The 24,235-nt window shown below is 34.6% G+C and overlaps 2 protein-coding genes and 1 long non-coding RNA gene across 4 annotated transcripts in view; all 3 read right to left on the reverse strand.

Annotated features, from left to right (window-relative positions):
• Positions 1–24,235, reverse strand: part of LOC134662201 (uncharacterized) — a 216,802-nt gene that overhangs the window by 62,777 nt on the left and 129,790 nt on the right. The gene's annotated exons all lie outside the window — the stretch shown is intronic.
• LOC134659824 (odorant receptor 22c-like) lies at positions 1,886–22,842 on the reverse strand. Of its 2 annotated transcripts, none has more exons than XM_063515566.1 (9): positions 22,000–22,842; positions 21,626–21,725; positions 21,104–21,208; positions 19,001–19,156; positions 4,556–4,770; positions 4,374–4,473; positions 3,999–4,103; positions 2,923–3,078; positions 1,886–2,033 (listed from the first exon to the last, which is right to left on the reverse strand). In XM_063515566.1, the coding sequence occupies exons 1-9, from the start codon at positions 22,803–22,805 to the stop codon at positions 1,980–1,982; spliced, it is 1,797 nt and encodes a 598-aa protein (XP_063371636.1). In that variant the 5' UTR covers positions 22,806–22,842; the 3' UTR covers positions 1,886–1,979. The 2 variants fall into 2 exon arrangements, with proteins under 2 accessions (XP_063371636.1, XP_063371698.1); XM_063515628.1 differs by having other exon boundaries at positions 22,407–22,523.
• Positions 11,923–16,455, reverse strand: LOC134659989 (putative odorant receptor 85d). Its single transcript, XM_063515720.1, has 5 exons — positions 15,597–16,455; positions 15,091–15,190; positions 13,541–13,645; positions 12,700–12,855; positions 11,923–12,018 (listed from the first exon to the last, which is right to left on the reverse strand). The coding sequence occupies exons 1-5, from the start codon at positions 16,388–16,390 to the stop codon at positions 11,965–11,967; spliced, it is 1,209 nt and encodes a 402-aa protein (XP_063371790.1). The 5' UTR covers positions 16,391–16,455; the 3' UTR covers positions 11,923–11,964.

Raw genomic sequence — 24,235 nt, forward strand, 5'->3', positions numbered from 1 at the left:
AATTTTTTGTGTATGGCTCAGGGGCATATTTTTTCTTATTTTTTTTAAGTTTAGTATTATTTATTTTTATATTTAGCTTTTAAGTTTTATAGTTTAATACATTGTTTCAATATACCTCCCGTAAAAATTATTAGTAATGGGGAAATTAAGGAAGGGTGACCAAAAGTACATATGTAGAGTGAGCACTCTAAACTTACGAGTATTACATATTTCCCTATGTCCTCGCCAGAAGTATAATAAACTCAGAAAAAACATTCCACAGGGAGGAAAGAAAACGACCGCAATAAAACAGGTATAAGTAAAGTATGTTTATTGCGTTATACAGAATTATTAGATTCTTTCTTTATATTTATAGGAAAAGTCCAGAGATACTTGAACTAGGCGATCGAGATACGACTCACATAAATCAAAGGAATATTGTCTTAAGTTTTCCCTCTTCAGCATTTTACTAAAACAATATTACAACATAATTCATAGGTAACTTGATTGTTGCCACATAGCTTTGTTTTTTACATTAGGTATGTATTTCATCGGAACACTAATGAAAGTATTTCGTAACTGTGACCTGCGTTTGAGATAAGCACGACCATACGACCTTGCACATTCCTCTTACCGGTCCAAGGCACCTCAGAAATGCAGAAATGAAGACTCATGTGCTCAGGCCACGCATTCCTCAGCAGCACTAGCTTCGCCCCAGCTCACTCCGATGGCTTGCAACTCGATTTGGATGGTGAGGCATTAGTGAAATGACGTTCGCGATTTCGCCTTCCGTCCGGCGGCTTTCATTAAAAGCGATGCTTGACTTATTTGCTTTTACGTTGCGAATGGTGTCCTCGAATTTATGAATATTATATTTTCTTCTGTCTGTAAGATATCTAGTATGTTTTATTAAAAATAAATAACTAAATAAGACGGGATTGATAAAATTAGTTGTAAGTAAGAAAAAAGAGCAAATCAGCTTGAAGCCCGAAAATAAACTTTATAACCTAACGATAAATGAAAGTCTGGAAGTTATTAGAAAATAAAAAGTTGTATGTATTTACAACTGGTGCATGTGTTGTGAAAATATGATGCCTAATTCAAACAACAGGGTACATTCCGTAACAAATAAAATGTAAACCAGATTCCTCTGTTCCAGATACTATTTCCCTGCCAAATTGGACATGCAGCTAATAAAAACCCTTTGTTTTCCGTAAACTTAACACTAAGTATATATGTAGCCTCCTGAGTCCCTGAGGCCTTTATAAAGGCTTTAATCCAAATCGAATTTTGGATTAAAATAAAATAGGTACAAGGTTCCAAATTCAAAACTGCAAAAATGACAAGCGGGGCTCAGGAGGATAGATACCTATATTGAGAAATCGACTTTTTTTACTGTCAAATTGAGAATTTAAAAAGGTGGAGATTAGATGGTTTAGCAAAAAAATACAAATATTACCTATAAAAAGGTAAGTAGGTACAAACATCTATTGACATGAAAGACAAATCATTATTATTTTTATATAAAGATTAAATCGTTATTATTATGTAATATGAAAAATGAAAACGTGTGGAGCAAGAAGTGATGGTATCTTTTCTCTTTAAATACCTATAGCATGTAATTCAAATTATGTTCATAAAAGCGAATTGTATGGACCGACCGGGATTTAAACTATTCAAAATTAAAAAGTTTAATCCATAACCAAAGCAGCAATTGATTTGCGTTGTCTAATAATCAATATTTATAACTATCTAGTATTAAATTTCTCATAATAAATACACCTATTGTAAATCTTTCTCCTTCTAAAATGTAAATTGGAAAATAATTGTAACAGCTTCTACGTTTTTAAAGGGTAAGTACTTATGTGGAGTAAATAAAAAAAGATTAAATTATTTATAGCACTTTTCTATTTCTACCTTTATTATTATTTTTTCTATGTATTCTGTCTATCATTCTATTTCTTTTATTTTGTTTTGTTCATCTACGGTGCTTTATGAATCTAATCTTCATTGTTGCTTAACAATGTGTAGTAGCTGTATGATCCTTTGAGAATCTGAAATCAATATACTTAATTTAGCATATTAAATGTATAAAATAATATTCTATATTCACATTCACATGAATAGTAGGTATATCTAGGTAGTCAAAATAAAATTAATAACGTTCAGTTTATATATAAGGGTCATACACATTTTAAAGTAGGTGATGTGCTTAACTCGTTGGCATCTTTCCTGTAGACGTCGCAAAGTTAAGGGAATCTAAAGCTAATTTTTACGCTACAGCCTTAAAGGCGGGCTTTTCAGTACTTTAGACTTAAATAAGGAAAATGTGATAGGTACTTATAACGTCGTTAACATTTATTGTATTGTCCCTTGCACATCATAAAACTGTTTGCGAATTTCTCTTGACCTCAATATTACAAAATTTACTTAATAGGCTACATGACTAATTTTCATTTATGGTATCAATCGATCGGGTTTGTTTTTAGGATCAAATGTCTATGTGGGACCCATTGCATTAAAGTAACACAAAAGTCAGAAATTGTAGTCAAAGGCCGACAGTCACACTTCACTCGCGAAACGCCCTAAACAAAACGGTAAGGGAACGTGACGTCAAGGTCTCTGGAAGCCCATCTTGTAGTATGGACAAAACAAGAAAATTGCGTTTTTGTCGGTGAAATATTGCGTTTATGTATATAGTTGCTATACAATATTTTTTTGGATGAAATGTAAGGAATCTAATGGTACCCTTACTTTTATCGTTATTGGAGGTTAAAAAAAAACTTAAATTTTGAAACTTTCAGGTCATGTATTTTTGTAATTTTTCAATATTTTATTTTAATATCCACATTACTGTGATAAGTTGCTCGTTTGCTATCTATTTTACTAGATTTTGTCATAAAGTTCAACATGTGTCATCATCCCTATTAGTAAGCCTCATACCGCAACAAAAGTAGCAACAGTGAGATTTGTGAAAGGACCAGCTTCAAAGATGATGGTCTTCCGCAGTTGCCCGCCCAGCAGCACGACGCAGCGACGCAATTCGACGCCACATCGCCACCATTCGCTCTCATATATACCTCTATCTACGCTTTCGCTCTGAAAAACAATAATCGGGATAACATTTACTTACACCTATAACCTATATGTGGACCCAGGTATGACCTTAAAATATGTACATCCAAAAGAGAGGTATGGGTACTATAAATGTCGTCTCGCTTTGTGTGGCAGGGCACAGCACAGCGGATGTCATTCCAGATCTAGAGCAGAGCCCAACTGGGGAAGTACCCACCACTCCACCTTACAGAAAACCGCAGCCAAATAATGATTTGCATACTCAGTAGTATTAGTCGTAGAGGCTATAGCGTTAGCCGCAAATGCTGAAGACGCTGGTTCAATCCTTTCCCCCTTTCTTTATTCTGTCCTATATGATACCCATATATTTTGTTTCAAAAAATGTTCCAAGCATTAACCACCAATAAAGAAGTTCATTTTCTAGTAGTTGTGTACAACATTTACAATTGAAAACGTCAATTGAAATTAATATCTACTTAAAATTAAAAATTAAAATTAAAATTAAAGTTAAAATTATTTATTTGGTAGCATACAATTTTTCCATAATTGGGCTTGTACCTCTTTTTAAGTATTGTAAATACTCGTATTAACTATAGGTAACTTACAGTTAGTTTATTTTATTTTATTATGCTATTAACATTAGATACAATGAAACATAAAATTTAGAATTACAATAACAGTACTGTAGGTATCATGCCTGTGTTTGATTGTGTATGTGTGAGTGAATGAATTAAATACGATTAAATTAGTTTCTAGATATTATTTTCTCTATGTCATTATAAGTTTTATATTTTAGCCATTTTATTATTTTACTTTACTTATGATATATTTTTTATATTTCGTGTATTCTAACTTAATACTTATTTCGTAAAACATAATAAATGCCAGGTATAGATATGCAAATATTTTAGCTACGCGGGCGCCTACAATGGATGAAGGCTCACCATAAAATACACTTCGTTGCTATGCCAGCAATATAAAAATAGTTGCGCGATGAGTGCTGCCAGGTATTCTGCTACCCACATGCGCTGCATAGTTGTCGTCCCCTCCTGCAAACACCGGGGTGGTATTTATTATAATATTTTTATTATAGGTGTGATAATTGCACCAAATTTAATTTCGTTTCAGTTAAATAGTTTTAAGTTTATATAAACGATACAAATAATTACGTTTTTCGACAATTATTAAATTTGTCAACTTAATTTAACTAAATTTTACATTTTTGTATAATTAAACGAGTTATGTTGTTAAAAAAAACTTAATTTAACCATACCTACTTTACAACAATATGGTATTTATTACTTGAGGTAGGTACTTACTTTTGTCAAGAGAATCGCACTGGCGCAAATCATTAGTGAACAAATAATGACGTATAAAAACATAACAGGCGATAGCAGAGAATTTAAGATTTTTGAGTATCTAAAAATATATTTAGTTTTAAAACCCAAGTTAAGGACAAAAACTATAAAATAATATTGTTATAAAAAATGCATAACGTTACTTAATCAATGATATATGATGCATGTGACATTGTTTTATTCTTTCCATCGCTTCTGAATAACTGACAAGTTTACTGTCTTCACTGAACAATCTCTTACTGTTTGCTACCAAAAGCTCAAGCTGTCCACAGAAAAATGACATTAATGCCACCGTGTTAGCATCGTAATTCGCAACGATCCCACCTCCGTAGAAACAAATGATAGAATGTTCCACTATCTGAAACCAGTAGCCAAAACCCTTTGTTTTATCAAAAGGTACCCAAGAGCTCATTATTTCCGGGAATGGAATAGTTCCATTCAACATCAGTTCGCGTTGCTCTGAGGATGACAAAAAAACTCCTAAAGGCGCCAATATCACCGTAAACACCGTAGCTGTAACAAGACCCCAATAAAAACAAGTTACGTTCCTGGAGTACTTCGTATAACCTGCAATGATTGTGCAAGTTGTCTTGTCTTTTTTCTCTAATTGGCTTCTTTCCAATGTTGACACAAACTGAATAATATCTTGCCAATATGTCTGCCAAACAACAAATGTGCCTGCTTTCACGACGCAAACCGAGCTGAGCATTGTCACAGAGAGATTCCTCAAAGCTAATTCCAGATCTGCGCTGATAAACCAAAGTTCGACGTATTGACTCACTACAAATAGTATAGCGGCAAGATGAATGAAATTGTAAATGATACGACTCATGCCCCTGTTTGGTTGCCACATGCCCCAGCTCTGAAGACCCCAGAGCGTGGGCCCGAGCAACGGATGATTTGGGTCTTCCAATCGGGCCACATATTTTTTTAACATTGCCCTTACGTCTTGCCGTGTGATGTATAGTTGAACGTTTTTTTAGGATTGACTTCATTTTACTAAGTGAAAGGAAATAATTTGTATTCATCAAACTTTCTTTACGATTTCTTAACACTTCAAAAATCATACGACTTTGCTTAGAAAAATATTAAACATTGTATCTTATTTCGACATCATGATATTAACTTTATATTAACTTTCCTCTGGTTTATTGGTTCTGGTTTTGTTTGGTTCTGGTGGTTAACTTTATTGTAATATAATACCAATCTTGACAAAATACGGACAGAAGTTATATGAAAGTAATGCCAAAAATTTACAAACAACGAAATCTACTTACACGTTTTTTGTAGCGATTTCAACCTATCATTACTTAACTTAGAGGGACGGACACATGTCATTTAAATAATACATTGCGTCACCTTTGGAAAACAAATACGAAACATGTATTTTATTCACACGTGCAATTTTTCATGTCTCGATATATCAATTTATCGCAATATTTTTTCCAAATGGTTGATATCATTGAATATGTAATTATTAAAGAACCTTATTTCTCTGTTAGGTATTAAAACGAAAGGAAAAATATTTCATCATTTTAGGGTCTTCCACGAACGATATTGATAATGGAAGATGAAAAGGAATTACAAGAGGGTGGTGAGATTGTGTTTTTTATTTTCTTTTCACAAATGGAAGTAATGTGACTACACAAAGATTAATGAAATATAGCGACGCAGTTATTTTTGCATTTGCGTAATAAGCGTGAAAAAACTGTAACTGTAATTACCGGAAAAAATATCTAAGATTTTATTGTCTATAAGTAACATTTTTTTAAAGTAATTATTTTTAATGTACCTATATTTTAAAATAATAATACAATATACAGTGTTGAGAAAAATGTAGTTAGGAACGTAGAAAAATCTTCATAAGTGGTAAATATTTTACCTACATGAGCAAATAAAATACTTTGTATATATGTTAACCTTCATATACTCACTGTAATCTATTCATAGAAATAAAACAATGCAACTTACTCGTATTTACTCGCGAATGACATATCATCAGGAATAATAAAAAGATAGTCAAAGTTGTAAATGGAATAAAATTAACCCGTTTCAATTAGCTCTTAATACTGAAGTTTCTCAGCAATGACCGTTTTATTTATTACTTTGGCGTTTGTTTTACACAAAATTTAGCTTGTTATGTAAATCTCAATCGTATTAAAACTTAGTTAACCAAAAGCCGGCTTTCTATACCAAAGGTTGGAAACAGGCAAAATTATTGTTCATTTCGTGCGTGTTTTCTATTTTGTAACATTGTTCAAAAAGGGACTAGGAAAAGTTCAATAATAGCGGTCTCAGGAAAGTTAAAGTAGGTAGCAACGTAAACATATGTATAACTGGACACTAAATAATATTTTTCTTCTCTACGATTATCACTTAAGTTCATTTTTTGTACCTAGTTACCTAGGTACTTACTTTATTATTTAAAAAAAGTACTTGTGCTAGGTGACCTATATTCTAAACTTGGCATCCGCTTTCTGATTGTTTCCTACGGTGCCAAATTTGAACAATAGAGTAAGAAAACGAATTCTACTTTATCTTAGCAAAACACATTGTGTACAAAAAATGGTACCTAGTTATTTTTAAGCCTTTCGGAGAGACTTTGTTAAAAGTTAATATTTTAAATATATAATTAATTTCTAAATCAATGCAAGAAGAACTACCGTAAATTCAGATGACTTTAAATGTCAAATTTTGTCTATATTAATGAATTTCACTGCTCATTGCTCAAGTCCTGCAATAGCCGGTCAAACCACTTTGTCAGTAGAAAAAGGCGATAAATTCAACGTTTCTATATTTATGGGACGTAAGTCGCGCCTACATTTTTAAAATTTTCCGCTTTTTTCTACTGACGGAAATGACTTGACTAACTATATATACTTACATTCAAAATGACACAAGCCTTGACGAGCTCAAAAAAACGTTTTTGTGCGAATTGCCGTAAATACTTGAAAATAAAGTTTATCATAGTTTTAACTTAAAGTCAATTCTGAGTGTGTAGGCACTTTAACTTGCTTATAAATTATGATGAAATAAGAAAACTTTCCTTTTATAACAAAGTACAAGGTTTTCAATTTGGCGGCTAAGTCATTTTCGTGTCGTTAATTGTCAGTCTTCTAGTTTCTTGTTTCTAAAACAAGTTTCTTGTTTTCACTCTCCTAAGTCTACTTCAACAATGTTGATGTTTAGTACGCTAATAGCTATCAAACTTCGCCCAATTCTTTATTTGAATAGTTTAATATGGGATGAGACCCTCTTTAAAGCCTATGGGATGAGACCCTCTTTTTAGGGAGTAGTTAATCAAACTCATATTGTGCACGTGAGTGAATTGTTTAGCCTTTTGTCTCATTCACGTGTTGATTTATGTTTTAATTAAGCATTTGTCCCCTTTACATTCATACAATTTTACGGGCCTGATTTAGTTAAATTATGTTTTAAACCCTTTCTAAACAAATACATAAGTCAAAATGACATATAAAGACAAACGAAACGATTCATAGCTAATTCAGGCCAGTAGTAACGCGAATAACGCCAATGTAGTTTTTTGATTTTTGTTTTACTTAGCCGGGTCTTACGTAGGTATTTTATTACCTAGGTTTTATGTACTGTGTTTTTTTAACCCAAAAGATACTTATCTACAATTAGTTAATACGCGTATAATATTTTTTGTTATAGGTAGTTATATTTTAAAACTTAATGCGCTGCTTGACGACGAAACACATATTATGGTTAAAAGTACAGTTTTCATTTCATTATTAAATGACTTAGGAGTACCTATATGATTTACGATTTTATCAAGTTATCCAGGTTGCGAGGAACGTTTGAAACATTAATTATTTCTTGTTTTAGTAAATACTAGCGACCCGCGCCGCGGCTTCGCATGGGAAATATGTCTATTAACTTTTAGTAACCTAAACACTTATCCCATGCAGATGTAAATTTGCTCGCTTTGTAAATTACTTTGGACTAAGAATATATCGTTTTACATTCACAAATATAATAAAAAAATAATTCTGGTTATAGAAATACTACATTTTCGATACTTACGAGTAACTGAGAATTTGCGTAACCTTCCAAAGATAAATTCACATACCTTCCAAAAGTAAGTATCTCATAAAAAATTTATAACCTATTTGATACATATTTATAGGAGGTAAGACTCATAAATTGAGGATGATGGCCAATACACCTTAGTATAAGAATCAAGAGATGGGTCTCCCTTAAGTAATGAATAGAATAGAATAGAATATAATTTATTCGTAAGAACAGACAATACTATGAAAGAAAGCACAAAATAAGATTAAAGTGCCAGGAAATGGCCTCATCTCAGCATATTGCTGGTGGCTTCCAGCGCTGGTCTTCCGATGCGCTTCCGATGCGCTCTCTTTAAAACAATGAAGATCTAACTTGTAAGGATTATTTTATGAGTATTAAAGTATAGAGTGTATTGTAACCATCATGTATGTATATATTTAGAGATTATTATGAAGGGTAAAACAATGTTAAATTGACACAAACAAAACGCCAACTCACATGTATTCCAAGTCACGTATTTGCGGTCGGGTTTAACCTAGGATTTAACACTGAGACGCTTCAAATACATAATGTCATAAGCAACTGAAAATTTATTCAGTTTTAAATAATAAACCGTAAAACAAACAGCATTTGGCGAACAAGAGCGTGACCTACTCAGTACTCGTGTTTATTATGATATAAGTCATTTTACCACTGAATCATAACGTCGAGAATAGGATAAATCCAGCCCAATCCAGTTAGGGCGGGATCAAGCAAGAATTCCGGAGAAGATTGTGATTTTGCGACTTATCTTTGATGCAATTAAGATGGCCGTTTACGTGATAAGGTCAGATTTTTATGGACTCGTTGAGTCTCAGATTACGTTTTCGTTTCTATCCATTGACTATGATTTTCAATTTTTCCAATCAAAGTACCTATTAATGTAGTGTGTTAGAATAACATCTGACTTCGTAATGTATCTTAAACAGTGTAGGTACTTAGTGCCTAGGTTGTAGTAATTTACGAAGCCTGCGTTGCTGAACACAAACTATGGATTCCTCATTTTGAAATAAAAAACAATATAAATATGTATTATTATTGAAAATATTTCTTATTAATTATATATTTATGATTATGTGTTGATAAATAATTGAAGTACTTACCTAGATAGCAATTTCATTTCAAACTTCAAAAATCATATATTCAAGTAGAGTTAAAAATGTAATACTTGAATAAATTTTGTATTTATTAACCTACGTTTTCAAAATTGCTTGTTGACACTGTAAAGTTCGGGTTATGTTTTAAACTCATATTGCGAAAATCTAGTTTAATAACTCTTTTAACTCGCCCGACAATATACACTTAGGTTTCACTTTGATGTTAATTAGGTTGTTTGCTACGGGTTAATTATTTTCATAATTAAACGAAATTAATATGAGTGTCATGACCTCATGACTTTTATTTTACTTTAATGATGACTCACGCTAGAACGATTTGTTAGATGAGTGTCCCAAACGCAGTTATTCCTTGCAGATAATTTTCTTTTCGCCGTTATTCATAGTCGCAAATTTTCTCACTTTTTTAATTTCCTTGTCTTACTATTTCTGGATAGCGACTTTTATGATCGCATTTGTTCACAAACGCATTTTTACACATTCGTTTAATTACTCTGTATAAGTTTTTGCTCGCAATATTTCCCTTAATCAATTTTTAACATGCTTGCATTTGTAGTGTAGTGATGGAAAACTAAAGTGTGTTTAAGGCTTCCAGAAAGGAAGGTTACCTAACATGAGATATTCCAACATTAGGTAGACTATGTGTTTTATTTCATTTTTGTAGTTTTGATATTAAGAGGCAACAGGAGTGGTCATTTCTCCATACAAACGTACTCGACTGTTTCCTTCGTGCTCCGTGCTAGAGCTCTTCAAAAATGGCCAAAATGGCCTAATTGACTATGCCACAATGAGAGGCGTGGTATTCAAAACTGATATCAATTAGTCAAAAAAGAAAAACGGTCCGACACAGATAATTTCATTAATCATTTAGATTTACTAATTTGGTTACGATTGGTTAAGTTTTGGAGGAGGAAACAGTCGAGTACGATTTTTGCGCAGGATTTTTCGCCTTGTCCTTATCGCACTAGTTTTAGGAGCCGCTTCCGTAACCGAGACGGGTATATTTGGGTGAATCAACTTTTTCTTGTCACTCGTTGCCATGGTTACGTTACCCAGGAGGGTCACTCTTTAAAATCTGATTTTTAGGCATTTAAATTCACCAAACACGCTTTTTTGTGATACTTATAAACCCTTTCCATTGAGGGTCGTCCACAAAGCATGTCAGAAGAAGGTGGTGTACAATTTCTTCTAACAATCTATGCTACTATTGTCTCATTGCTGACCAGACAGAATAACAACAAGAAATAGTTGATCCACCCATTTACCTGAAATGTTTCAATCTCAGCTGCTGTTTCGTTTTAACATCGCAAATAAGAGCGCAAAAGATGCGGCTTGCAACCGATAACTTCATCACAGCATCCATAAGCGCCGAGAGCTTTCCTTAACGATCAAGTTAGTCGATGGCTTTCAAGGCAGCTTTCAGAATCAATCCTACGCTAGTCTAACAGCTTCCCGGAGTTATATCTTAGCAGAAAATGTTGGTCATCTTAATGATGACTATTGTTGTATAACGGGTTATGTGTGCCATTCTCGTAATATTTAATTTGTTGGCACATATTTATTATGTAAGTACCTTAAGAATTTCACCATTGTAGGTACTTATATTTTATACACAATTCCGAAAAATATGTCAATTTGCATTCTTCTTCTTTGGAATCGGTCGTCACCAATTTTTGATGAATTATTTTGTAGGTATTCCTTTGTATGTAGTTATTTTTTGAAATTTCCAATCTACCTTATGCGCCTACTCTTTCCTTTGGATACTAAATATTTGTAATAAATGTGGGCCTATTCTTTTATTTCTAAACTATCCATCATCTGAAGTGCTACTAATTTCTCTGCGGTATTCATATTTAACACAAATTTCGATTTGATTAAATAAATAAATATTAGGGGACATCTTACACAGATCAAACTAGCCCCAACCAAGCAAAGCAAGCTTGTACTAAGGTAGCTTTGTTCTTATTACTTAAATATGTATATCGCAGTCTTAAGTTACACAATATTCTAACAATGACATCTATCCTGAACTTCTAAGGCAATAAATTACGCTGCGCCTAAAATAGGCTACAATTTGTTATTTCGACACACAATATTTAATCTTTAATAACTATAAATCGTAAATAAATGTGCTTTTGTACAGAAGTCCTTCAATAAAATCATTGGAAAATAATTGCAACAGCTTCCTTCCAAGTTTTTAAAGGTAATATAAGTGAAGTAAATAAAAAAATATTAAATTATTTATAGCACCTTTCTATTTCTCTAGAGCTATTTTTTCTACCTCTATGTATTGTATCTCTCATTCTATTTCTTCTTATCTCTCTTATTTTTTCTATTTTGATTTTCTACGGTGCTTTATGAATCTAATCTTCATTTTTACTCAGCAATGTGTAGTAGCTGTATGATCCTTTGAGAATCTGAAATCAATAGAATATATTACAGCATATTAAATGTAGAAAATATTACGCAGTTCCATATTCTCATCCACATAAATAAATAAATAATTAATAAATATTACTGGTCATTCTTACACAAATTGAAAGTCCCACAATAAGCTCAATAAGGCTTGTGTTTGTGGGTATACTTAGACAACGATATATGTATATAATACATAGGTATATTATATAAATACATACTTAAAAATGTGGAATAACACCACCCATGACTCAGGAACAAATATCCGTGCTCATCACATGAATATATGCCCGTCGGTACCAGGATTTCAACCCGGGACCATCGGCTTCATAAGCAGGGTCACTAATACCCACTGGCCAGAAATCTTCGGGTTTACTACGGGATTGCGACACACACTGGTGCGAAGTATTGTTAGTGCGACGTATGATTAGGCGATGTACGATTGTACGACATCTCATTTGTGGGAACTATTGTTCGTGCGAAACATTATTAGGCGATGCACGACTATACGATTTGCCGTTTGAGCGAATCATCGTTTGTGCGAAATATTCGCGTTTTAACCGTGGTACCACTTTATTTTTATTTATTTTTACCATATTCCCACCGCACTAAGTGTTTCTTTTCCAAAAACATTTTACTTCACAATTTAATTAGACGGAGCCCCGCTTCAAGAGAACACATACCGCAACAAAAGTAGCAATAGTGAGATTTGTGAAAGGACCAGCTCCAAATATGATGGTCTTCCGCAGTTGCCCGCCCAGCAGCACGACGCACCGACGCAAGTCGACCCCACATCGCCACCATTCGCTCTCATATATACCTCTATCTACGCGTTCGCTCTGGAAAAAATCGTATAATTTTTACTTATACCGATGACATATAACTTTTTATCTTGTAGCAGCAACTCAAGTGACAAACCAGAGAGCTTTTAAACCATTTAGCTTTATTCTTATATGACAACTATACATATTTTTTGTTTGATAGATTGTGTCAAGCACTGAAACTAATAAGGTAGTTCATCTTCTTGTAGTTGTGTACAATACTCATGTTCATAGTTGTATTTGACCAACAACACAGTCAGTTTTGGATTATCTAATACCACTTAAGATTGAAAACATTAAGAGCGCTCCCACAAGAAAAGTCGAAATAATGCAAAATTGATGATATTCCTCGATGACATTCAGTACTTTACGCTCATTATTAGAAATAATGAGTACTTGTTCCAGTAAAAGCGTCTTCTTATCTTCAGGTTGTAAATATTAGAAAAAGGACTTATTAAATTATTAATGTTTTTTTTTCTGATGGTCGTTTCCGAAAAACCACGTCGTATTTGTAAATGTTGAGAAGTTTAGTAAAGCTGGCTATCTTGTATTATATGAACACCTGTGGTACGTTTCTCGATATTTCGTATAGGTAATCAAATAAGCTAACAACGTAACTTAATATCTCACAAAACATAATAAGCGCGGTACGTAAATGCAAAAATGTTAGCTACGCGAGCTCCTACAATGGATGAAGGCTCACCATAAAATACACTTCGTTGCTATGCCAGCAATATAAGAATAGTTGCGCGATGAGTGCTGCCAGGAACTCTGCTCCCCACATGCGCTGCATAGTTGTCGTCCCCTCCTGCAAACACCGGGGCGGTATGAGAATTTTATCACAGTCGTGATATTTAAAGTACTTATTATAATGATTAATGTTTGTTTTCCAGTACAGTGAAACCTGGATAATTGCAATCTCAAGGGACCGGCAATTTTTTGTCAATTAACCAGGTTTTCCAATTAAGCAGGTCGTGCCAATTAACGAGGTTCAAAAAATCGTTGTGTCAATTATAGAGGTTCTCATTAATAGAGGTTGCGTTCTGACAAATTGCTTTTATATGGAGGTGCAAATAACCATTGAAAGAAGATTTATAAGCTTACATTCTGGGTTTCTGGTCTATATATTATGTAACTTGCACTTGTACACTACATTAATTACTACTTTATTTTCTTATAGTCATTTGGGTTTAAAATATATCCCTTGAATTGCAGAAGAAATTTTAATTGGAATGTAATAAGCATACTTATGTTTTTGATTTAATCAAAACTACCTTACTACACTCTGTGACAGATAGCCAATAAATAAATTAACTTCTGGATGAAGATTTGAAATAAAATTATGATTGCTATTAAAATATTGTTTCTGCTCTCTACAAGTCTACATGCTTTCAATTATAGAGGTAATAAGTAAGACTGGTTTCAATAATAGAGGTAATGAGAAGAGCTAAAGTAACGGATTTTTTTAGCACAGTGTCAATTATAGAGGTCTTAGTTACGATGTGGTCAATTACAGAGGCAAAATTACGAAAAGCAATTAAATCTAAATTGCAATTATAGAGGTTCCAAAATTTCAATTATAGAGGCCTTTTGGTCTCAAAGGACCGGGACCGGACCTTTGGTTGCAATTATTGAGGTTTTGCATTTATCCAGGTGCCAATTAACCAGGTTTCACTGTATATACAACCCACTCGGTTTGAAAGACGACAAAAAATATATCCGCAGGCCGACCCGGAGATTCCGGCGCTTCGTTTCTATAGAAAGCACCACGGGATCACCGATCAAACGTCAAAGAAAATGTTGTTGGACGGACGGACATGTTGGACGCCTCAGCTTGGGCACGAGCCGGTCTAGCGTGAGTCATCCTTTATTCATTTTCACGTTATTTCACTTTGACTAGACAATTATACAGAATTAAACCTAAATAAATATTTAAATTAAATATTAACACATTATAAACCTCCTGACGCTTCCAATTTCACTAGATAATAGGTAGGCTACTATTATTATAAAACTATTCGTAAACTGAAGTTGCACCGCGATTTTCATTCTATATTAAAATTATCTTACTTCCGCTACTCCTACGTTGTAATAGAATCCTGCTCGTTGAACATCCAAATGCATTTTATGGAAAGTAATACTATTTCCTTGAATACAATATACAATTTATATTATATGCCAGTGTTATTCTTACATTTGTTTAAATACTATAACCACACAATATAACAATATTTAATTGCTTGAATTACTTACTGTTGTCAAGAGAATCGCAATGGCGCAAATCATGAGTGAACAAATGACGACGTATACAAACATCACAGGCGACAGCAGAGAATTTAAGATTTTTGAGTACCTGAAAATATAAATAAAAATTTAAAATAAGAATAAAAAATAATAAAAATAATAAAATAAAATAATAAAATATGACATGCTTAAAAAAATTAGGTTAATTACTTATATTTAATGTACGTATTTTATTTAAATGATTTGCATTAGCGTTCTAAATAAATATTCAATTTAGTTATGAAGTGTGATTATATTTTTTCTGGAATAATATTGATGATAATCTTGAAACGAATTGACGAAACTTAAAAGTTATGTAAACCAAATATAATTTTTCTTATGTAAATTAGGAAGATAAAGGAGATGGTATTTTTTGTATATTTTCCTTCATAAATACCTATCCATAAATCAATTTGCATCCATCTATATCCATAACTTATTAAATAATAAATAAATAAAGAAAAGCAAAACGTTACTTAATCAATGACAGATGTTGCGCATGACATTGTTTTATTCTTTCCATCGCTTCTGAATAACTGACAAGTTTACTGTCTTCACTGAACAATTTCTTACTGTTTGCTGCCAAAAGCTCAAGCTGGCCACAGAAAAATGACATTAATGCCACCGTGTTAGCATCGTAATTCGCAATGATCCCACCTCCGTAGAAACAAATGAGAGTATGTTCCACTATCTGAAACCAGTAGCCAAAACCCTTTGTATTATCAAAAGGTACCCAAGAGCTCATTATTTCCGGGAACGGAATAGTTCCATTCAATATTAGTTCGCGTTGCTCCGAAGATGACAAAAAAACTCCTAAAGGCGCCAATATCACCGTAAACACCGTAGCTGTAACAAGACCCCAATAAAAACAAGTTACGTTCCTGGAGTACTTCGTATAACCTGCAATGATTGTACAAGTTGTCTTGTCTTTTTTCTCTAATTGGCTTCTTTCCAATGTTGACACAAACTGAATAATTTCTTGCCAATATGTCTGCCAAACAACAAATGTGCCTGCTTTCACGACGCAAACCGTGGTGAGAATTGTGTAAGAAAGATTCTTCAAGGCTAGTTCCAGGTTTTCCCTGATAAACCAAAGTTCGACGTATAGGCTCACTAAAAATAGAAAAGTGGCAAAATGAATCAAATTGTAAATGATACGACTCATGCCCCTGTTTGGTTGCAACATGCCCCAGCTCTGAAGACCCCAGAGCGTGGGCCCGAGCAACGGATGATTTGGGTCTTCCAATCTGGCCAAATATTTTTTCAACATTTCCCTCACGTCTTGTCGTGTGATGTGGTTGAACGTTTTTTTCGGATTGGCTTCAATACACTTAGGGAATACATAGGTATAAATAATTGGTAGGTAGGTAATCATCAATTTTCTTTACAATTTCTTAACACTTAAAAAATCATACGACTTTGCTTAGAAAAATATTTTTTTTAATCATCATTCATCACAGCAAACGTGACCCGAATTTAAAATGACTTTCCGGGAGTTATTATTAAACTATTTTATTCAAATACTAGCTTTCGCCCGCGACTTCGTCTGCGTGGAATTAGTAACAGCGGCTAGAGTATGTATAGTGCCTGAATAAAGTCTAGCAATGTAAGGATATGGATAACACTAACATTGACAAAATACGAACATACCTTATTTATACCTAAGTTAGTTATGTAAAGCGAAAATTTAATAAACAACAAAATTTATTTATACTTACATACATTTTTAGTAGCGATTTCAACCTATCATTTTCTTAACTTGGAGGGACGGACACAATACATGTTTGTACATTTACATACATTTTAAATGGTACATTGCGTCACCTTTGGAAAACATTTACGAAACATTTGATTCGAACGTGTAATTTTTCTTTTCTCAATATACCAATTTGTATCAAATGTTTTTGTATTTGATTGATATCAAATATATAATTATCAAAGTTCTTTATTTCTCTTTATTACGTGGTATTAAAACAAAAGGAAATAGTACCTACATTAGGATACAATAAATGTGCTACGTTGGCCATTACACACAAGGCAATATTGTGCGCGCGAGCTAGAAGGGAAGGAATGACCATGCACACGCGTTTCATACGACGTTTTTCAACACACTAGCGAGGAAGTAACATAACTTGGGTATTAGTTAAATTTTTGATATTAGATTTTTTTTATATTACTCAGCAATCAGTTACCTTCTTAACTCTGTTGGATTATCATACAATAAATGCTTGTTTAATATCTAGGAGTATTAGCCTAAAAGCGGTTCAATAAGTTCTACGTTATGAGACTTATGATTATCTAAGTGTGTTGAAAAATATATTACAGTAAATATGGTGCTACGTTACCGCCCTAGTGCGGTATCTAGCACAATACGTGCCTATGTCGAAAATTTAAAGAGCCATATGTACTGTAAAATGTTGTACTATACACGTGCGAAAAGTTAATTCACAAGTCACAAATATTGTCGACTTAAAACACTGCCTTCGGTCGTGTTTCAATTTATCGCCACTCGTTGCGAATTTTCTACTTTTCGCACTTGTATCTTAATGTACCTACTTTTATCATTTTAGGGTATTCGACGAACGATATTGATAGGTGATAAAAATAAATTATTACAAGAAGAGGGTGGTGAAATTGTGTATCTTTTTATATTTTCACGAATTGAAGTAATATGAGTACAAACGACGTTAAAGATATGCTTACATATTTCGCCTTATCACAAATAAGTAAGGTTGCATCTACAAAAGTGTAATTTGGAAAAATGTATAGTCGACGTCAAAGATATAATATATGTCGGAGCGTGACTCCAGAAGGACGTATTGAAGCCTTACAGTTCATAGTTTTAGACGCCTGTATACAATCTATTAGCAATGTTTGGCTACGTTTTATTGAAGTTGTAACGAAATTCATAATGTAGATAGTAACGCCATCTATTGGCGTATTGTTGAACTATGATGACAGGTAGAAGGCTTTGGAATGTCAAGTTGTTTAACTTGGGTGAAGTTTGGTACAAGGTGGCAGTTTTGTCGTTATGTTGGTAGACCGGTCGAGCAGGTTTGCCAACTTGACTTCTAGGCGGGAGCGATGAGGCTCCGCCGGCAGACTGGATCGGACCGCGCTAGAGATCGGACGTTAGCCATACCTAGTGCCTAACTCGCCACGTTCCTGAAGGCTTATACCTGAAGGATTATTCTGAAAGCTTATAGAATCCAACGTTCTTTATCCATTTAGCTAAGTGTTTTATTCCATGTGTTATTTTGATTTCTTATGTGTCATTAGAAGCTTACTTTTGTGAAATAAAGAAAGAATGTGTTGTTTTGAAAAGATGTGTCCCGCTGAGTTTGTTGCCGGTCCCATATTGGGCTAAATCTTCTCAGGTCAGAGGTGTAGGGTTGGAGCCGGCCTAGCTTGACTTGAATAAATATTTGAACGTTTCATGTGATCTTTTATTTTACAACAAATCAGTTTGCATTCGAATAGCAATTAGTTCTTTTTATCATTTAGTACTGAACTATAGTAGGCGCTAGTATGGTTAACAAGTCCGAATGCTTATTTCATGCACTAGTAGCATACTAATTTAGCTGTGAAGTAATACATTGAGGTACTACGCCCATCGCCGTCGCCCGTGCCTCCGTCATATATTATATCTTTGACGTCGACTGTAAACAAACGTAAATGTAACATAGCGCCGCAATTATTCTTGCATTTGCGTAAGAAGCGTGAAAAAACTGTAAGAGCCCTTAATTACCTGAAATAAAAAAATATTAGTAATGTAAGATGTAAGGTTTTATTGTCTATGTAAGTAAGTAGGTAATAGATTTTTTAAGTAATTATTTGAATAATAATAAAAAATCATTTCATTTCAAAATATTAAACGTACATCAATGAAGGTAGGCACACATAGTGTGGTAAAGGGTCCGGCGCTAAAAACGACACTGTGCGTGAGTTTCCCGCCGAGCATCGCCAGCTGCTTGCGTATGCGTGCATCCCCCTTCCACCACTCGCTTTCGTACACGCCTCCATCCATACGTTGACACTGTTCAATGCAAAAAATACTCAATTCTTGATAGGTATTATGCTAATGATAATTTGGTAGAAAATGGATATTATATTCTATTTATATATCGCAATCCATCCCCTGATTGCTTCAGTAGCAGTTTGCGAAGTTTTGTATCTCATATAATTATGTTTATGCGTTTAAAATGAGCTCGTAGGATTATCGGAAAATGCTTAAATATATAAAATAGATTAAAGTTCCCAATTATAATAATATAATAAATTTGACGATCTGACTCCCAATATCAAATCAGTAGACAAGTATTCTCTTTGCCTCCTGAGTTCTCCTATATTCGAGGAATCATTTCCCGATTATATTTCTAACGCTATAACTAAATTCAAAAGTCACACGAATCGCTTACTCGAAATTAGCCCTCATTATGCTCTTGTGATTCTCAAATTCTGCCTTTTTGTCCCTAAATTTACATATGTGCTCCGCTGTTGTCCTTTTTGGAAACATCAAAATTTATTGGCGCCTATAGATGATTTGATCAAAATTAGTTTAGAGACGATTCTAAACATTCAGCTAAGTGAGCCTTCCTGGTCTCAAGCGTCCCTCCCTATTCGGTTTGGAGGTTTAGGAATTCGCAAAATTTCCAGTGTGGCTTCCCCAGCCTTTTTGGCGTCCACTCATAGCACGTCTGGTCTCACAGGAAATATATTAAGGGCTTTGCCCACAAACTGTGAGATTGCGGGCTTTGAGGACGCCAAAAATGCTTTTAAAATTGCTTGCCCAGGCAAACAATTTCCAGACAACCCAAATTCACAAAGGAGCTGGGATAATGTTTACTGTGATTTAGCTTACAATACTCTGCTAAACAACTGTACAGGTCCAGATCGCGCGAGGCTTTTGGCGGTCGGAGCCCGGGAAGCCGGTTACTGGCTACATGCCCATCCTTCGCCCAATACTGGTACTTTCTTGGATCCGGCCTCCCTTAGACTGGCGACTGGTTTGCGACTTGGGGTTTCGGTGTGTACGCCACACATATGCTCTTGTGGCACGGACGTGGACCGACTGGGACACCATGGATTATCTTGTCAAAAAAGTGCAGGACGCTTTTCGAGACATGCGTCGCTTAGTGACATAATCCGTCGGTCTCTTGCCACCATCAATGTGCCTACTCTTCTTGAGCCGACTGGCATTTTCAGAGACGATGGCAAGAGGCCCGATGGGGTGTCCTTAGTTCCTTGGAGCTTGGGACGGATGTTAGTGTGGGATGCTACCTGCGTAGACACACTGGCACCGTCCCACCTCCAACGGACTAATGTAAAAGCGGGCGGGGCGGCGGAAAGCGCCGAAATTTTAAAACGTAACAAATATAAGAGCCTCAGTAGAGAGTACCATTTTGTACCATTTGGAGTTGAAACTCTAGGTCCATGGGGTCCCAGCGCGCATAAGTTGTTCGCAGAAATCGCGAAGCGTCTACTTGACGTAACTGGTGACCGAAGAGCTGGCGGCTACCTCGCACAACGTATCAGCATTGCGATACAGCGAGGAAATGTCGCCAGCATCCTTGGTACAATGCCTCAAGGGCCTATTTTAGATTTAAGCTAGTTTTTAATTTCTTTTAGTAATACACTGTATATATCTTGTTTGTAAATAAATGATTATCCATAAAAAAAAAAAAATTCTACCCCCATCCTTTTCAATTTTTCTACAGCGTGTCAAAGCTTAGAGTACCTAAATCATACATGTAGATGATACCTTGTGCGGAAAATATAAAATTGATGTCAGTTGAAATCTAAAGAAGTACGGCGTAATCCCGTAAAATAATATAGCCTGTTTTCTCTGTTATGTAATAACCCATAAAAAAAGAACCCTTAATCTTATAGGACAAACTGATCCTATAATTTATGGGTTCCGTTTTTCTTTTTGAGGTACGGAACCCTAAAAAAGGAATACTTCAAAAATAACTATACATTTCACCTCAACAACCACTTCATTGCTATGCCAGCAGTACAGGAAGAGCTGGGACACGAGAGCCGTAGTGTATTGAAGCACCCAGACTTTTTGCGCGGCTGTCGCTTCTTCCTGAATACAAATCATACAAATTTATATCTTAGGCGAATTTATTAAAAGTTATATATTTTGTAAGAAAAATCAAACTATCGTAAGTTGCTAAAAGTCAGGTATTGCACACCAGCACGCAGTTAATCTGTTTCAGTATTATTCATAAAACTTATCACACCTCTGTTAATTTTTCTAACAAACACTAATGTCAAAAGGATAAGAACTAAAAATTATCCACCGTTTATTAACCTTTTAACCGCCGTAGACTGATATATAAGACAAACAAAATCGGGCTCATTTCGCCGCTGTCTGATAAATAAGGCAAAACTTAGTGTAACTTCGTACCCCCGGCGACACGAGCACGCTCGATGACGTATTCTATGGCGGTTAAAAGATTAAATTCAAGAGACTTCATTTAATTTTCTTGTTTTTACTCACCGAAGTAAACTGGATGACGCTGCAGCAAATCATTCCGGAGCAAACGAGGACGTACAGGAACATCACCGGCGATAACAAAGAGTTAAACAACAAGCTCTGCCTGAAACGCAGCACACAAAATGAATTTGTAAGAAAAAATACCCTTCTGTAATTGCTTTGTAACATTTTTTTTTGTCGTGAGCATTATTTTTTGAATGTGTCTAAAAATATATAAACTTATACTAAGCGCCACTTGCACCATCCCACTAACCCGGGGTTAACCAGTTAAACCATTAACCCCTTGTCAAATTGTACTGGTAACCATGGTAACTCCAGGTTTAACCGTTTAACCCCGGGTTATTGAATGGTGCAAGTGGCCCTAAAAGAAGTAGTACCTCAAGATAAAATTGTGATGCCTATGACATTGCTTAATCCTGCCCAATATTATTTCTTGATTAACCAAATCATAGTCATCAAAGATGTGTTTGCATTTTTCCCTTAGCATTGCCAGTTGGCCTCTGATGAATACCATAACAGCCACTGCGTTTGAATCATAAAGCGCGATGACTCCCCCTCCATGGATATTAACTAGTATGTGAATGAATATTGCTAGAGAATAGCCGGGCATTGTTGTTTTATCAAATGGAAACCACGAGCTGAAAATTTGCGGCAATGGCTCCGTCCTATTACTTATCTGTTCACGATATTCTGAACTTGTAGCATATTTTAGAAACGGCGCCGAAACCATAGTTATGTTAGTAGAAACTACAACATTCCAATACAAATATGTCACAATTCTTACGTAGTTTGTATAGCTTTGCTTCAATTCTATACACGCATCATTCAAGCTTTCCGATTGCGAGATTTCTTCGGCTGAAATACCTTCCACCAACTTTTTCCAGTCGGATTGCCACATAACGTAAGACACGGCTTTAAAAATACATACCATTCCCAATGCCGTCAATGAAAGGTTATGTAATGCTTCCAAATAATCATGCCTAATGATCCAAAGTTCCATTAGTTGACTAATTACAAACAGAAAAGCGCAAAAGTGTACGACATTGTAACATGTATTACGAAATTTGCTTCCACTTTGCCACAGGCCGTAAACATAAAGCCCTTTCAAGTTTGGACCTAATAAAGGGTGTTTTGGATCCTCGAGTCTTTTAGCTAATGAAATTATTTTATGTACAGTCACCATTGTCCTTTACAGAATACTTTGACGCAAATGCGAAGTAAGGTTGAGAAAAAATGTGTATAATATAATACCATGAGGAGTGTAATGTTCATAGAAATGTTACATATTTTAAAATTCACAAAAGAGTTAAGACCGACTCTAACTTTAAGCTACCGTGGTTCAATACTAGCGTATTCAGCTGATCATTTATATCAGTTACATCAACAGAAATATGATATAAACAAAGACGTAGGTTCTGTATTAAGTAAATAAGTACCAATTAAACCTAAAAACATTTTGTAGTTACTTCACTGGCCCAGTGACCCAAAAGGGATCTTGGCCTCCGACACAAGAGAGCGCCACTCTGCCCTATTTTGCACCACTTCTTGCCAAGCACATGACAAAGTACCTAAATGCCGAATCTATTGAAGTCATTTTATTGATAATATAATTACTTTCAAAATACGACATATCTTGATATTTATGAACTGAATAACCTTTAAGGAAACCGATCTTAAACGTACCTACCTATATTTCCACTCGCATTAACGAAGTCCACCATTGAAATTGAATTGTGTTGTGTGAAACCCTAATTGCCTTGCAAATTAACCGCCTTGCATTTCACATGTAAAGCACTTAAGGGGAGTTGTTTGAGAGGTTAATGAGTCATTATAAATGCATGTTACAAGGTCCGGCCGGAACGTTTAAGGAAAGTTTAAAAGGTGGGAATTACTTTTTTATTGAGAGACTTTAGGAACTGAGAATTGCGTACGCCACAGATGTCTAGTAAAAGTGATACGTATATTTTATTTTATATATAATAATAAGCTTTTTGTGTAGACAAAAAGTATAATATTATAAATAAAATAAAAGATAATGATAATGTAGATGTAGATAATTAAGTCTTTCTGTTGTATAACAGAAAGACAACCTTATAAAGGTACAAGTACCCAATCATTGTAATCTTAACGAAATAACGAATCGCCGTCCAGGTATATTGAATAGCCTTAATCTGAAAGATACACAGTGCAGATAGAAAAGTTTCTAACAAGGTTATTAACTCCTCATAAAACTCAATGCCCTCCCAGCTATTTAAGGGGCCTTTTAAGTTTCTTGTTTTTATTTTCGTTTAAATGTAAGTTGCTTGTCATGTACCTATTTACGAACAATTGTCTTATTTATTTTCATCTCAACTTGAACTCGAACGCTTTTTAGCAATGGGAATGGCTTAATAGTTCAAGCAATAGAAAGGTATGTTTTTTGGAAACCGGATATGTCTTGAGATTTAGCTAAAAGCAATTTGTGGACCCGACCCTCAGCTCAGCCATCATGGATACGATTCACGGAAGAGGACGACGAGGAGGAACAACATCCGATACCATTTGAATTGCTCGGAACTTGGCTAATGTATTTACGTCAATTCCTGGCTTTTTGGTAACTAAGCAACTAGGAGT

This window comes from Cydia amplana, chromosome 1, assembly GCF_948474715.1.
Source record: "Cydia amplana chromosome 1, ilCydAmpl1.1, whole genome shotgun sequence".
NCBI classification, from domain to species: domain Eukaryota; kingdom Metazoa; phylum Arthropoda; class Insecta; order Lepidoptera; family Tortricidae; genus Cydia; species Cydia amplana.

Coding starts and splice junctions, on each gene's coding strand:
- LOC134659824 (XM_063515566.1), bottom strand. CDS start 22,805: ATGGTGACTGTACATAAAATAATTTCATTAGCTAAAAGACTCGAGGAT. Junction 21,726..21,999: donor CATCACAATTTTATCTTGAG/GTACTACTTCTT, acceptor GCTGCGTTTCAG/GCAGAGCTTGTTGTTTAACT. Junction 2,034..2,922: donor CTGTTGCTACTTTTGTTGCG/GTATGAGGCTTA, acceptor TATTGATTTCAG/ATTCTCAAAGGATCATACAG.
- LOC134659989 (XM_063515720.1), bottom strand. CDS start 16,390: ATGTTGAAAAAATATTTGGCCAGATTGGAAGACCCAAATCATCCGTTG. Junction 13,646..15,090: donor TTGCGATTCTCTTGACAACA/GTAAGTAATTCA, acceptor CGGTGTTTGCAG/GAGGGGACGACAACTATGCA. Junction 12,019..12,699: donor CTATTGCTACTTTTGTTGCG/GTATGTGTTCTC, acceptor TATTGATTTCAG/ATTCTCAAAGGATCATACAG.